At 41.2% G+C, this 15,517-nt stretch overlaps 1 protein-coding gene across 6 annotated transcripts in view; it reads right to left on the reverse strand.

Annotated features, from left to right (window-relative positions):
* Positions 1-15,517, reverse strand: part of mical2b (microtubule associated monooxygenase, calponin and LIM domain containing 2b) — a 74,191-nt gene that overhangs the window by 27,734 nt on the left and 30,940 nt on the right. For all 6 annotated transcript variants that reach the window (XM_034141318.1, XM_034141317.1, XM_034141316.1 and 3 more), the window contains exons 5-16: positions 15,019-15,120; positions 13,397-13,552; positions 13,159-13,259; positions 10,228-10,485; positions 10,038-10,153; positions 9,137-9,263; positions 7,771-7,858; positions 5,180-5,327; positions 4,197-4,393; positions 1,203-1,294; positions 277-345; positions 37-162 (exon numbers count right to left, since the gene is read on the reverse strand). In XM_034141318.1, the coding sequence (XP_033997209.1) occupies positions 37-162; positions 277-345; positions 1,203-1,294; positions 4,197-4,393; positions 5,180-5,327; positions 7,771-7,858; positions 9,137-9,263; positions 10,038-10,153; positions 10,228-10,485; positions 13,159-13,259; positions 13,397-13,552; positions 15,019-15,120 (1,580 nt within the window). The remainder of the gene's footprint in view (positions 1-36; positions 163-276; positions 346-1,202; positions 1,295-4,196; positions 4,394-5,179; positions 5,328-7,770; positions 7,859-9,136; positions 9,264-10,037; positions 10,154-10,227; positions 10,486-13,158; positions 13,260-13,396; positions 13,553-15,018; positions 15,121-15,517) is intronic.

Raw genomic sequence — 15,517 nt, forward strand, 5'->3', positions numbered from 1 at the left:
CTGATGCGCCTTTTATTCAAACTGTGCTCCTCTCACCTTGCTGCGGCTCTTTGTGGAGGAGTTCTCTTGGAACTTGGCCTGCAGCTGCGTTGCCATGGAGCGCACCTTGTTCTCCCGCAGCTCCCCCTTCTCACCTGCAGGGGGCGCACTGTGGACAGACAGCTGCAGCCAGGGCAGGGTCACAGAGGGGAATAGAGAGAACAGTAGGAAGTGAGATCAATTTGAAATGCATTTGAAGCCCATCTCAACATGTTATCTATCTGTTGTTGGAACTACCTCTGTGAGGTAGTGGTTTCCCTTTCGCTGTCTCTTGTTGACAGAATCTTCTTCCAGTTTCTTATCATCCTGTGACAGAAAATACAGATTCATGAATAGATGAAACGTTCATTACCAACCATGCTTTGATCTCTATATTACCTTCAGCTAATCTGATCATAAGTGATTGAATAGTGTATGGAGTGGCGCAGGTATAAGTCATAAAACAGGAAATCAGTTCGCATTTTAGCACTTCCAGGTTTCCTCGTCTTAATGTCATTTGGTTAGATGCCTGACAAAAGTCTGTGGTTAACACAAGCTGAAGAGATATCACTTTGTGTTCTACGACAAACATTAGCCACCTTTAGATTAGCTGTGGTGATGTGAAGTCATGCGACCGTGATGTAGTTCATCTCTATATGGTATGAACATGGACATTATGCTAACTTCACTTTGGCGTTTGCATTTGCAATTATAAAATTGGTGTGAATGTGGAGAATATCCTCGACAAACTTGAGTTGGAAGAATGCTCAGATCATGTACTTCATTCAAAGTAGAAGTATCAGAGACTAGGAATACTCTGTTACAGTAAAAGTCCTGCATTCAAAATGTTACACAAGTCAAAGTAGAAAAGTATAACCATCAAAATATACTACAAGTACCAAACGTAAAAGTACTCATAAATATTATGTTTTGATTATAATGATTGATCATTAAAGTGTTATCAAAGCTGGTAAAGGTGCAGCTAGTTTGAATGACTTTGTATACTAAAGTCTGATCTAAGAGTTGATTATATCGAGTCGGCCTATTGCTGCACGACTCTATTGTTAAAGAATGAGAAGATTCCATGAAGAAGGTTGGGAGGGATCGGCTCAGTAATTCTGCATGAGAGCATGAAATGAGCAACACAGAGAGAAGAGCGTTGAAGATGTGACAGTTATCTTTACCCTGGGCGTCCTCTTCTTGGACTGAGGCAGGTTCAGCACTCTGTGGTTGGGTGTAGCTGGATTCTCCCCATTATCATCTGGTTCTCTTGAACCTGGAATACAAACACAGTCATATTAGGTTTACATAAAGCTCAGAACAAATTCTTCAAATGCTTTAACCTAACATACTACTGAAACATACATACATTTCAAATGAAAGCATCTTGAGACAGGTTTCTAATCAAACAATGAGGATGTTTAGAAAAAGGGGTTGGACACATTTAATATACAATTTAGAAATAAAGCAACTTGTACAACTTGTAACATGTTTAGGTACAAGGTACATTTGTATGGTTTGCTTATCCTCACATTCCAAGATCGGTTATTTTAGTGCATTGACTTACTGTAGTATTTTCAGTTTATGCTACTTTACTTGATTAAGATTTTGAACAGAGTATTTTTTACTAAGTATTACTGTTACTATGTAAACTTTCTGAGTAATAACAACTTGAATTGATATAGCACCTTTCATTAACCCAAGGTCGCTTGTACTTGTACTTCTTCACATACGTTTCTTCCTCACCAGTGTATGTGAAACAGTACATCTTGATTTAAATCTAGGGCTCTGACCAGATGCTGAGAGGTATTTATATTTATTCTGAGCTGAAAGGAAGGGTTTCCTTTTCGGATGCTGAACATTTTTCACATATTACAATTTGTTATTTGAAGAAGTTACAAAACAACATCTGATGTTGATCTACTCATAAGCTATCTTTGCATAGAAGAATCAAACTGTTTTATATACAGTAGTTGATGACACAGCTCCTAGTAGTTGTATCAACAAATCTCCCCAGGATTGTCTAATTTTATTAAAACAAAGAAGCTTTCAGAATAACTTCAAGGATGCAATGATGACATGACATACAGGAGCTATATAATGGGAGGGGGGGGTATATCCTCAAACCTTTAATACAAAATCATTAGTATTGAAAACAAAACCCACCGATGTAACTTTTCATAACAACTTATGATACCAAGGTCATTTGAGTAGAATTCCCACCAAATGGTCTCTAAAAAAGCTCCACTGGAGATAAATGATTTCCCCAGCCCTTCAGAGTGTGGACTACTGTGTGGTGACAGCAGTGTAGGTGACAGAGGTCCACAGGACATTACCATTCAAGCATTTGAAATTGAATGTGGTGTGACTGGAGCTGAGGGCCTCCAGACTTCTGCAGAGTGACGGCTTCCACAGACATAGCTCACATACCAGCCGTGTCTCTGGCAGGGACCGACCTGACCGCGGTTGTATAACGTGCAACACTAGCTCACACACTGGAGAAAATAGTCCCTGAGCCTCAGTTAAGTGAAAAACTACCGGATCTGTACTTTAACAGAATGTACTGAACACTGACTGTGACCCCAGTTAGCTTCTTTACATGTTCTTAGTTACAGTACATTACATGTCATTTAGCTAAAGCTGTTATCAGATGCAACTTACATTTACTTTAAAGAAGACATAATATATATAAATGCTCATGTTCAGGTTCATATCAGTATGTAGTGTCTCTACTGGGACATGTCTCCATGCTTTAATGTTCAAAAAGCTCTTTATTTTTCTCATACTGCCTGTGCTGCAGCACCTCTTTTCACCCTCTGTCTGAAACCAGAGCCCAGTCTGCTCTGATTGGTTAGCTGGCCGGCTCTGTTGTGATTGGTCAACCACTTAGAGATGTCCCGCTACTTATCATATCATGTACAATGTGTTGGACAATAGACATGCAAGTATTTCATAGTGATGTCACTATGTTAAGGAAGTGAATAAGGAGGCCAATGGAGGTGTTTCAAGCAGGGGGGGGGGGGGGGGGGGGGGGGGGGTTGTAGCCTTTGCAGACCATTGACATGCATAAAAACCTATATGACACACTACAGGAAAGGGAAAACCCCAGAAGCATAATACAGCCTATAATACCGTATACTACATGCGGGAGAAATGTGGGGTTAAGTATTTTGCCCATTGATACTTCGATATTTCGATTATTGGGGATCGCACCACTGACCAATTGGTAGAAACCCATTTACACCCCTGTGCCACAGCCAGTATGGGCAGTATCATGTGATTTATAATCATATTTGGAGTAATATTTCACCCTCTCTGTTAGGGAATAAAGGTTGAGGACATTCTGTATTCAGTCATTTTTGGTAGGGTATAGTGTTACGCACTTTATTGGGTGGTTAGTTAAAAATGTAACTGTGCACTGCATAACTCCCCTGGGTGTCACCCCACCCACTTGTTCTGCATGGCTGGATTCCACTTTCATACAGTAAAGTGGATTTATAAACTAGCCATTTCCTTTAAGTCCTACTGGGGCTGAATACTGCTGTAAATTACATACACCTAAAAGAAATCGTCTAAAACAAAGTATAGATCAAATCCTTCAAGAGAGTATGGATGAAAGTTTGTCTCAATATTATTTGTGTGAACCCATCAACAATGAGTGTGTAAATATGTAATCTGTAAATGTAAAACACCTTCAAAAAATATTTGGAAATTCCAAAAATATTTTGCACATATAAAACAGATCTGCAAATATACCACAAATAAAAAACATGAAAGTACATCAAATTGAAAATCTACTTCAATCACTCGGCCATTTTCGGATAGCAGGTGATGGCCTGCTGATGGACTGGTTTCACTATTTCAAAGTAAAAGTATTCAGTGTAGTTACTGAGTTTTTTTCTTTTAAATAACCAGCCGCTCATAGCTGCAATCTTTATCTTACTATGTAAATGTGACATAGTGAGTACTAGTGTGTGTTTATTGGTTCTAACACACACTTTCGTATCTATTTCAGTTTGAGTTGGCCTTTTGATTCAGATGCTGTACCTAGCCTCAAGGTATTTAGCCCCCGTAAGATATGAAGGGACAACACCCTCAAATATTTTCCTTAATGTAAGAGCTAGCTAAGTAAATCAACCCGGTTTTGTTTCTGTGACAGGAGCAGGAATGAGACTGACCGTTGTTGTTTTCTTGGGAGTTCCTGAAGGCCTCGTAGAACTTGGAGAGGTAGAGAACCATCAACAGCTTGTCAGGTTCAGACGCAGCCATCTCCTTTCCCCTCGCCACCGGCTGGATGCCAAACTCTCGCTCAGCCACGTCAAACGCCAGCTGGTTGTTCCCTGCCATGTCCTCCTCGTTAAGAGAGTCAAAGTCACTGACAAGAACAAAAGTGAGTGATGGTTAGTGTTCAGGTTTTTATTCTTTCTTCAATCATCCTCCATATTCCTGGCACTGGCAGAGGAGAAAGATGGTGAAGTGACACATGAGGAAAAGATCAAAACGAGAGGGGAAGTTGCTTTAACTGATTTTGATGATGTCAGTGATGAAAAATGATAAAGCAATCTCATGCAAAGACAATATTAAAGCTAAGGTTGGTACAGTGGGAGTAACCAACAAGACGTTTATGATAACGTGAACAGTGAAACCACTTTTAGCGAGTAGCGTTCTTAAGGAAACGAAAATAAGTTAGTGGCACAATTATTAGCAAACATACACAAAAATAGGAAGGATAAAAAAAGAGGGGACTACTTAATGACTAAATTAGACAGAAGAAATGTATTTTTCTATAGGTTAGAGACACTCATGCCTCTGTGAGGCTTTACTAGCTAATATTTCTAATAATATGCGATTGATTTTATTAGATTGTGTGGATTTTTTTTTTTCTCAGTTATCTCTTCCAAAATAAATCCTTATCTTAATAAGATTTCCTGAGAAAATAAAGCTTAACTGATCAACTCCTGTTTCTAAACTGCGAGATGACCACACCTTACTTCAGTAGAAAGATTTTTGTTCTCATGCTTACTAATATTACTAAGCTGTTTAGTTCAGAAAGAGCCAGTCTGGACAGGTGGCTCTTCACAGGCAACCACAAAAAACCCTCTAAGACCTGATTAACCGCTAAGATTTACGTGCGTTTCATTTTGCCTGTGTGTGTTCTTACATGAGCTCAGGCCTCTGGCGGTGTATGAGAGCACACACGGCCAGGCCGTTCCTCCAGGAAGACGTGAGATCGGTGATGTTTACTCCTCTGTAGCCCTGAGTCTGCTTCTGACACCAGGTCAGCAGCCGGCCAGGACGCACCTCGGACTCTGCATGACACAATGAAACCAACAATAGTGTCAGAAACGTCCTGTCAAGCTGGTTGACAGTGAGTTTCCCTTACACATACAGCAGTAATTCCATCATTCCGCATTTGTACCTTTGGGTTCCACTTGAGCCTTGTGACTCACAGATTTTGATCAACTCCCATGCTCCAAGCAGAGTAACTTGGCAGAAAATTCACAAACAGAGCAGACATTCAGGTCAGGGCTCTAACTGGCCTACTTAAAGGATCTGCAGCAATTGCTTTGATGTGCTTGGAAATGCATAACTGTAACGTCATGGCGGGATTTCTTAGTTGATCTGTGACGTTAAGGAATGGAAATGTGTTTCATGGTTGAATTAACCTTATGGTTTTTCTTAAGACTGTAATTTGCAGTGCTGTTTCGTGTTTTATTAAAGGGGGTTTCTCATATAAAGCCCCCCATTGATTCAAATGGGATGGATTAAATATTAGAAACATCTTTGTATATTGCGAGACAAAAAGTACCACAAACTGCTGCCTCCAAAATGAGTTGATATACACCCCCTTACACACTATAAACACAAACATTATATCCTCAATATATCTGCAAAAAACTGCCAATCCTCCATTGCCACAGTCCTTCATGGTGTCCCCCAGGGTTTAGTACTCGGTCCCCTCATTATGCTTTACAATCTTCCCCTAGGACAAAATATCCTCCAACATGGTATATGTTTCCACTGTTATGCCGATGATACTCTATTTTATCTCTCCAAGTGTGATCTTTAATCAAGGATGCAACAGAACTTTCTCAAGCTTATAAGCTTATCAGTTTTAAGCTAAGTGTATCAAATAGTCTTTTAGTTCAATGCTTTGGTTACACGGTCTCACAACATCTTGAAAACCTCACTGTTTTCAAGAAACAGCAATATGCATGTTTTTCCTGTGTATACGATCAGATATACCCACTGTACACTACTTGACCAGAATTAAACGGGAAACACTATGAAGCGACCAAGCAGCCATAGCGGCTGGAGACATAAACGGAGCTAAAAGTAGAGCAAATATTGGACTTCCATTCATCAGGCAGCCAGAAACACAACTTTAAGCCTTACATCAGTAATGGGTGATTTAACTACACAATGACTTGTACCTCTTAGGGAGAAACCTCCATCATTGGAAAAAAACCTATATTAGGCCCACAATCTAACCCAAGGAGGTACACCGCGAGTTTGGGTATATTGTTATAGTGTCTAAACAGTGGTACTACAACTTCTGTGTCAGTCATGTGATGCCAATGGGTCCACAAATACTTTTTCCCATTGACTTACATTGGAAAGAGACATCTGTAAATCAGTGTATCATTTGTTTTAATGTAAATAAAAAACTGTACTTAACCGAAAACTGTAAACAGTCATTATTTACATTTACATCTAGTTGTTGTTAAATGTGATGAAAGCCGTCAACAGATTTATTTTCCCTCTCCATTCATTTGACTGAGCCGAGACCAGATGTCACGTAGTGCTTGGGAGGCGGGGCTTAAGGGAAATGCAAGTGGAGTTGCTCTTTTGGCCCTATGAATGCAATGGATTGCCGGAAGACCCAGGGAAGATCTGTATTTTGTTTTTGAGAGTCAGGCCATTTTGGCTTCATGCATCACTGAGCAACTTTCATAGGAATATATGTAAATGGTCCCCCCCCTTAAATGCTGTGTACAGTTCATTTTATACATCTGTTGTCTAACCCTGCTGGTGCAGAGTAGAGCAGGTCAGCACATGTCTGTTGGATGCGGGGTATTGGACCCTCATGTGAATGTAATGTTATCCGGATGTATTCTGTGACAAAGTGTATTAGCCTGTGACAGAGATAAGGCTGAAGCTTGCCCTCAGTGAGGGCTTGTTAGGCATTCACTAAGATCGCAAAACATTTTTTTCGAATAAGCTTTCAGGAATTCACTGGGGTTTGTTAAAATACAGAATGTTAAAATAGCACAGCCTTTGTTAAAGCTATCATGCGTCGTTGACCTGCTGAGTCAGTGTAAAGTAATCTCTCATGTAGTTTTAATGGGGCTGCATGTCAGTGGTGGCTCATGGGAGGATCAGATTACTGTAACAGCATGACAGGGAGCTTTAGAGTAGAATACAGTCCCATGAGAGCGGTTAGGAGCAATCCTCACTGTCACTACTTTGTCTTATAATATTGATTCATCGACAGTGTGTAATCATAGCAGAATCAACTAATATAATACTTTCCCTATAATGACTTTATATAGTCTTCATTTCAAAATACTTTCTGATTCTCTATTCTGACACATTTTACTGTCTTAAGAAATACTATTTCCACATTTTTGTATTCCTCAACCATATATTATTTCACTCATTTTCCTGCAGCATGAGACTCAATGCGTCAGTCATCTATCAAGAGTTTGTGGTTAGGGTTTTGTGAAAATAGACAGATATTTTGCATCTCACCTCTTTTGGACAAGTTCGCTGATCTACGTGTGGGTCCTCTTTCCATGCGACATGAGTCTTGTTGGCCATCAATGAACAGGTGACGCACCTGAAAGAACCAAATAGGGGCGATAGAGAGAAAGATAGGAAAAGATAGAAAATGTTGGAAACACAATAACAGAGACACTTGTAAAAGCAAACAGAAGGATTTATAGGATTTGCAGTTGACCCAAATCTCACAGGAAAGGTGGGAACACTTTGCTATATAGTTGATCAAAAATATTAAGTACTAGCTGTTGATCACAATGCAGAATGTGTAGAAGAATCAGTTAAAAAACCATGTCTGAGCTTGCTGCTTTAAATCACAGTAGCATATCTCAGTCATTGTTGAGTTTATTTTAGGTATGTGCCACTTTAAAAACATACGAGTAACATCCCAGATCTAGCATGCACAATGATAGAAAATTGTTCTTTATCAATCAAATAAGATTAAAGATTTTAAACCAATATTATTTTTTTAAAGGAAGATCCACGTTTCTTCATTTTTTGTTTTCCTTTTATATCTGTCTTTAATCAAATGCAAGCATTATGTGCAAAGGCATCAGCACTTTCTATACTTATATACTGTGAAGAAGACACCTTCATCACAGTTGGCATAGGGGCATGGTAAAAGGCACACTGAGGGAAACACATTAATAACTTTGCTGGAGATTGATCAAATAAAACCCAAAGTCATTATTTGTTCAAGACAGCTTTATTTGAAGTCATACATAACAATGCTGTGCCAAAGTAACCTGCTTACCCTCTCCTTCAAGGTTGTGAAGTCCAAACAGAGCAACAGAAAACTGCAGCCTTAAGTAGAGGCTCAATCAGTGGAAACACCTGTGCTCAATTGGAGCATACCATGTAGTGCATGGGCACGGGTGACAATTTTCTTCCAAGTGTATTGTTTAAGGCTTCTGTGGTCAGAAATGTAGAATATTTTGACCTATTTGATTTATTATGTTTAATTAGTTTGAACTACATTTTGAATATGTTTGTAGATAAGAATAACAGTAATTAAGGGTATAAATAGTTGATTGTCCTATGGGGAGGGGCTTAACATATATAAACACAAGTGTTTTGAGGTGAGTCTGACTGTGGCTGTAGAGCAGAGAGGTACCAGTTATATTTCTTCGACCTGTGCATATATATTGAGGTTTGTTTTCTTTCTGTAGATCCTTGTTACTTTGTGTTCTTTCAGCATTTTGGCTGTTAATAAAAGCACCTAAGGATACCGTTTTTGTGACTCTAGCCATCTTATTTAATTCCTAGTTTTTTCATCGACCCTTTTTGTAACATATACGATACAAATAAAGTGTGAGTGTATATAAAGTGTAGGACTGACCTGGTGAGGGCGCACACAGCTGGAGTTAAGGTTGGGGTAGCGGGTGGCAGGGTCAATGGCGTACTGTTCAAAGTTTTTACTGATGTTCTCTGTGGTGGTCTGAGGCAGCAGACGGTAGATACTCTCCCTGAGAACAATATATACCCGTCACATACTGCAGAACATACTGCGACAATATGTATAAAGAAAGCAAACACTGAGGCCAACCAAACACCACAAAAAGTTGCTTTTAAAACTGTCAACAATGACCTTTAAAGTAAAACCTACATCACTGGTACATTAACCAAACATATCCAGACTGCTTTATTTGACTACCGACACCCACAATTAAATTAAATTACCATGATTGACGGTGACATTAAAGTAAAAAATGGTGACCCATCTTGAAACATGAGTCCCTTTGTTTTGCTGTGTAATAACATTCATATACACCTAATGTACACCTGGGCATCATAGATAGTCCCCCTGCCCGCACATAACACATTCCAATTCAACCCCTGTGTCACAATCTGTCCGTTTCCTGTTTTACTTTGAAAAGTCTTCACCCCTTGTGTGATGTCTGTTTTTACTTCCTGTCTCTGTGTTTTCCCTCCTGTTTGATTACCTGATTCTGTTCACCTCCTGCCCTGCCCAGCTGTGTCTTGTCCTTTGATTAGTTCTGCATGTGTTTAAGTTCTGGTTTTCTGTTGGTGTTTGTAAGATCCAAATAAAGGTTTGAATCCTTGATTGTTGTTTGTCGACTGTGAAAGTCCTGTCAGTTTTGCCTTACCCTGCCCTGACCCGCACTTAAAAGGTATTTTTCCTTTAATCCTTCGTCCTGCATTTGGGTCCACCTTGCTCTGCCTCCACATGACACCCTGACAAGTGACAACTGCAGGAAGTTAATCTTAAGCCCACACACCTCTCAGCCAGGATCTCCAGGGGACTCCTGCCCTGTGCCCAGCCCCTCACCATCCAGGCACAGTCGAAGGCTGCCAGGAAGCCCCGAGCACAGCCTGTTCCCATCGGCCAGAAGGGCTGAAAGCAGAGAACATGACGTCAGCAGAAGCCAGAGTATCAAACATGACAACAACAGTCGCTGCGCCTCGTACCTCCAGCAGACTGTCTCCCACCAGAGAGACCAGCAGCTGGTGTCCGTGTTTCTTTCTGATCAAGGCGGCATTTTCCGAGGCGTACATGCTGGTGAAGTCAAACATGGCAACATCCTGCTGCCCGTAGTGGTTGATGGCGAAGTCAAGGGATGGAAGCTGGTAGTTTGTGCCAAAGTCTGCTGCTTCACGGGCGTAGGAGAGCAACGCTTCCTGGTTGACATTGTTGGGACTCAGCAGTCGCTCCGTTTCTGTGTAGTCCTGTATTTAGACAAATCATTCAATTAATCAATTTAATATTGCAAATACATATCCAAATATCACAACATTCTACTTTGCCTCAATGAGCTTTTCATTCCGCACAGCATCCAGAATGAGTCCAAATCAATGACAATCTGGCTCCATGTCTACTGGATGTGCAAATATTATATATAAACGCTATAATAACGCTTTTGCGAAAATTCCTTTTAACGGAGCACATTTTATTAACAGGCGATTCCCGCCGCATTTTCTGCGTATCTTGGCCTGCCCCATATGTCGACAAATGTTAACAAATGTTTAGGTAAGTTCACTATAAAGGTTACGTTTCAAAATGTTCATGGTGCCTCTCCACACTTCACTGGCCTGATTTACCGTTATGAAAAGATGTGTAGTTAAGATTTAAATGAAGGCATACATTTAAGATGGGTGTGATCTAAAATAAGGGTGCAGAAAGTTTGGAAGGGACCTTTGTCCACCCTTTGAAACATCCTTGAAACAATTTGGGGATGTCTTAAGTGTGATCTCATCGCAAGGTGGTCTATCGTTTTGACTTTGTGAGATTCATTATTATCCAAAAACAGAAAATGTCTTGAGAACCAGCATGCCAGGCTGGACAGAGACAAGGTTGGTATTTTTCATGAAATGTAATGAAAAATTGGACATGACAAAATGACAAAACTAAAGCAGGTAGTTTGTTGAAGGGTTGAGCTATACGTGTCTGTAGCTTTGGCCACATGTGTTCATGCTGCCGTACAGCTGACACAGCGAGATATCACTCTGCACTAACTTGTAATGTAATTGAGATGCAGGCGTGTGTGTGTGTGTGTGTGTTCCCATACACAAAAGGTGAGAGCAAGTTTCTAATTAGAGCCTGTTTCATTATAATCCACTGTGCAGGCCGCACTGCCAAAACTGCCCTGGTAAACACTCTCATTCCTGTCAACCCCCAAAAAAGCCTCTAGGTTTTAAATATAGGATTTCTGTGTGTTTCTGGCTTCTAAGTGTGTGTTTCAGGCTCTATTATTATTTTCGTCAGAGTTGCCAATATGTATCATTAGATGTGCTCTCATGTGACTCTGGACTGGTAACTCCTTGTTTGGTTTTATCATTATCTCGGTCAGGAGATCCTGTATTGAGAAAGAATGTGCATGTGTGTGCATCTCAGAGAGGCGGTTCAGAGTCATTTAGAAGATGTTGCTTATAGTAATGCCCTTTGCTAGGGGTGCATAAATAATCCAATTGCTATTGCGATGATCAATTTAGATTCCCGCATTGATGTGAAAATAAACAACTGCTGTATTATCATTTAAAATGCGTCTCCTAAAATATCAGCAAACCACAGGGGGCGATGAAGACCGAAATAAATCCAAAATGTAAGCACTTTTAAATTATTCCAAAATTACAATCTACTACTGCTTCATCTCATTTGTGTAAATCACATCTACACCTATTAATAAATACACTATGTTGGTAACTAGGGATGCTCCGATCGCCAATTTTGGGGCCGATCGCCGGAATCAGTATCAGCCGATACCGATCGCCGATCCGATCGAGTGGGCGGGGCCTATAGGGATCTTCCATTTAAAGTGATGTTTAAAACTCAGTTAATGGGGCTCATTCACTGGCGCTTCCACAAACAACAACCAACATAATTATTACATTCAAATGAAGTACATTATTCAAGTTTACATTAACTTGGGATAATAACACGGGAGAAATGAGCGGAAGCGCTCTCTTTTCCTCTCTCCCCTGACAGCCCGTCAGTATCGTCTCATGCAGCTCACTGATCCAGTAATGAGTGACCCGACGGTGAAGAATAAACATATTTTTAACTAGTTTAGCTTGTTCCAGAGGTAGATAAAATAGCTAAGTGTCTAACTCTTAATGTGTGTTCTGCTCCGCTCACCGGTCCGTCACAGCGGGCGGAGCTGCAGGATTTCTGCTTCACACACGTTGCATACCGCTATTTTACTGTCTTTTTTGGACACCTTAAAATACTGCCAGACTGGTGAAGCCATTTTGGCGAGCTTGTTTTGCCACGCAAAGAGAAAAGTGTCATGTGTTTTACGTCATGTGATCGGCTCTCCCGATCGGCATTTCTTTTTTTTCACCCCTTTCCCTCAAACTATTTTAGGGGAGTGCATTGACGTGGACACGTTGTGCCTCTCTACCTACACTTTTTACTTTCTATCCCTTTGGGGAGTGCATTGACGTAGACACGTTGTGCCTCTTCACTTTTGTCCCTCTTCACTTGTGTCCCTGTCCCCTTCTCATCATTTCCACCCTATTCTAAGGGGAAGCATTTACGCAATGTGGTGCCTTTTCATTTCAGGTTCTCACTTTGTATTTCTTCACCCCTTTCCCTCAAACTATTTTAGGAGAGTGCATTTACATAGACATGCTGTGCCTCTCTTCCTCTGTTTCTTACTTCTCTCTTCCTACCCCTGTCTCTCAGACCTATCCTAAGGGAGCAGACACGTTCTGCCTCTCTATCTCAGAGGGTCAAAGATTCATAAGGCCAGGGATTCCTTTGAGCGATATGCGCCGGCCCGTGCCTTAAGCCTTGGACTTCTACACAACTGCTCGGGTCTTGATAGATTGAGTGGGGAAGTTCAGGAGAACAAGAGAGTGAATATCGGCCGATCGATTTGAGCATCCCTAGTGGTAACTCACATTTATGATGACCCCTTTGTCCAGCAGACTCTGCTTTTTGGCCGTCATGACAAAGTAGTGGGTGTGGTCTCTGTAGTAAACGATGTTCTCCAGGTCAATACCTGAAACAGGAGCAGACAAACAAACACTACTTAGAAGGCTGTAAAAAGTCTTAACAGTGGGAGAGGCAAACAGACAGGCCAGCATTGTATACAACTCAAACAGAGTAAATTGGTTGCTGGTAGACATTTTCTTTCACCTGTCTCCTCCCTGAGTTCCAGAAAGAACTTCTGGTTGAAGATGAAGGCCACACCACTGATCTCCTCCACTTTGGCCTCTGCTGTGGTGTTCCTGTTGACAAAGTTAGCCGTGATGGCGATGGCCAACTTCCCTCGAAACTCTTTGCGACCAAAACCTGCCGAGAGGGGAAGAAAAAAAGAACCATGAAGAGGAAAAACTGTGACCAGACCATAGCAAAACCACACGCAGATGAATAGGCTAGTCCAAACTAATTACAACCATGGATCCTTAACACCAAACCTAACCCTGATTTGATCCTTACGCTAATGCATCACATTTACCACACACTCTTGTGTCACTTCACCACTTTTAAACTAAAAATAACAAATACTGCTGTGATGCAACATAAGTTTGTCATACAAAGGTGGGTCCAGAACAAATCTAGGCTGCGGTCAAACTGACAAGAAAAGTAGGTCTTATGTCTTTTCCCAACCACTCTTCCTAACCCCTAGATTCCACCGGGTCCGGCTGCGCTGCGGCGTTCACAGCGATGGCGGCCACTCTAGTCAATGGGTGCTATTCCACCAGACGCGCCGCATTACGGCTAGAAGCGTCCCAGAAGCGTCTCGGCGCTGGGCTCCGCAAAAAATAGGCAGCTGGTCTATTTTCGACGCGACGCGAGGCGTTGCATAGCGCCGGGCAGGAAGTGGACCGGTCAGAGCATCCAGTCAATCCCCAAAATAAAACACATTTTGCAGACCCTATCCCTCCGTAGTCTTTCAAGTAGGAGGAGAAATGCCAGCGTTCTCCTCCGGTTTACAGGCACTGTGTAAATGATATATATAAAATAATTATGATGATGAATGCATTTTTTTACCACTAAAATACAGCAACACATCTTTGATTCATGTCGTTTATAACTGGACTATTACAATTCTTATTAACTTTGTCTGTACAAAGTAAGTAGCCTGTCCAGGAAATATGCCCAAATCAACAAAAACTGCGAGCCGGCACGCAAGACGCTCGGCTTCTGAAACGCGCCCGGTTGGGTATGACGCTGTTCGGAGGTCGGAACAAAACCGTGGCACAGACGGACCCGGTGGAATCCCGGGGTAAGCCTCAGTAACAACGACATTGGGTTAAGGACATAAGTGAAGAATAAGGGGCCCTCTATATTTTCTGCCCACTTATGTTTACAGAACTAAAGATATCTCTTGGCTGTGATTGGTTGTTCCTCGTCACATGACAAACGTGCGCTGCTCCGTTCCAAAATGTCCAAATTTGTCATCAGGATTTAGGAAAAGACAACGGCATTGCTAAAAGAATCCAACTACGAAAACTAACATTTTCCGTAGATGGACAAACCCTGCGTTTGTCGTCATGACCGGTTGTTTCCATGAAGGGACACCATTTTGTCACTTTATGTGTTGCCGCAAGGACTTGTGGGACAGCATTATTTCCTTTCCTTTTGCAAAGGATGCTTGGGTGTATCCTATGCTAAAGGAGATAACAAATTAAGCATTAAAGCTCCTTTCCTATGATCTAGAGAATTCCAACAGCTCTAATCATGGCTGCCACTTCATCAATCGATCGCCATAAATAAACCCAACTCCTGTTGTGAGTTATTTCCCTCTTGCTCACCGTCTAATGTGTTTTTGCGTCCGTCAGCACCAATCACTACATCAAAATCAAATTCTGAAACAGGATGGCTGGAGGGCCGGACTTCTGCTCGCCAACCAGGACCTGAGGAGGAATACAGCAAAGCAAATGGATTATACAGTATACATACACATACACGTTATCTAAAGAGAGTGCGAGTAAATATCTTGTATCTAAAGGAGAGGCAGATGACAGGAGGCTGGGGCAAAGGTCTTACTGGAGGACAGTTATAATACCTACTAGGAACTCAATAGGGTTTCTTGTGGTGGGATGTTTTTTTTCTAACCACATGAGGTTTTGTGGTCATTTCTTAACTGCCGTATAGCAGCTACAGTGTGTTGCTTATTCTTCTCGGTAGACCACTGGGTATGATTGTGTTCATGTGTTTATGACTGGAGCTTTAAATAATGAAAAAAGTCCCCATACCCCATATTTAGGACACTCAAAATACCACAAAAATGTAGCTACCAGCAGACTCTAT

This window comes from Trematomus bernacchii, unplaced genomic scaffold (assembly GCF_902827165.1).
Source record: "Trematomus bernacchii unplaced genomic scaffold, fTreBer1.1, whole genome shotgun sequence".
Classification (NCBI taxonomy): domain Eukaryota; kingdom Metazoa; phylum Chordata; class Actinopteri; order Perciformes; family Nototheniidae; genus Trematomus; species Trematomus bernacchii.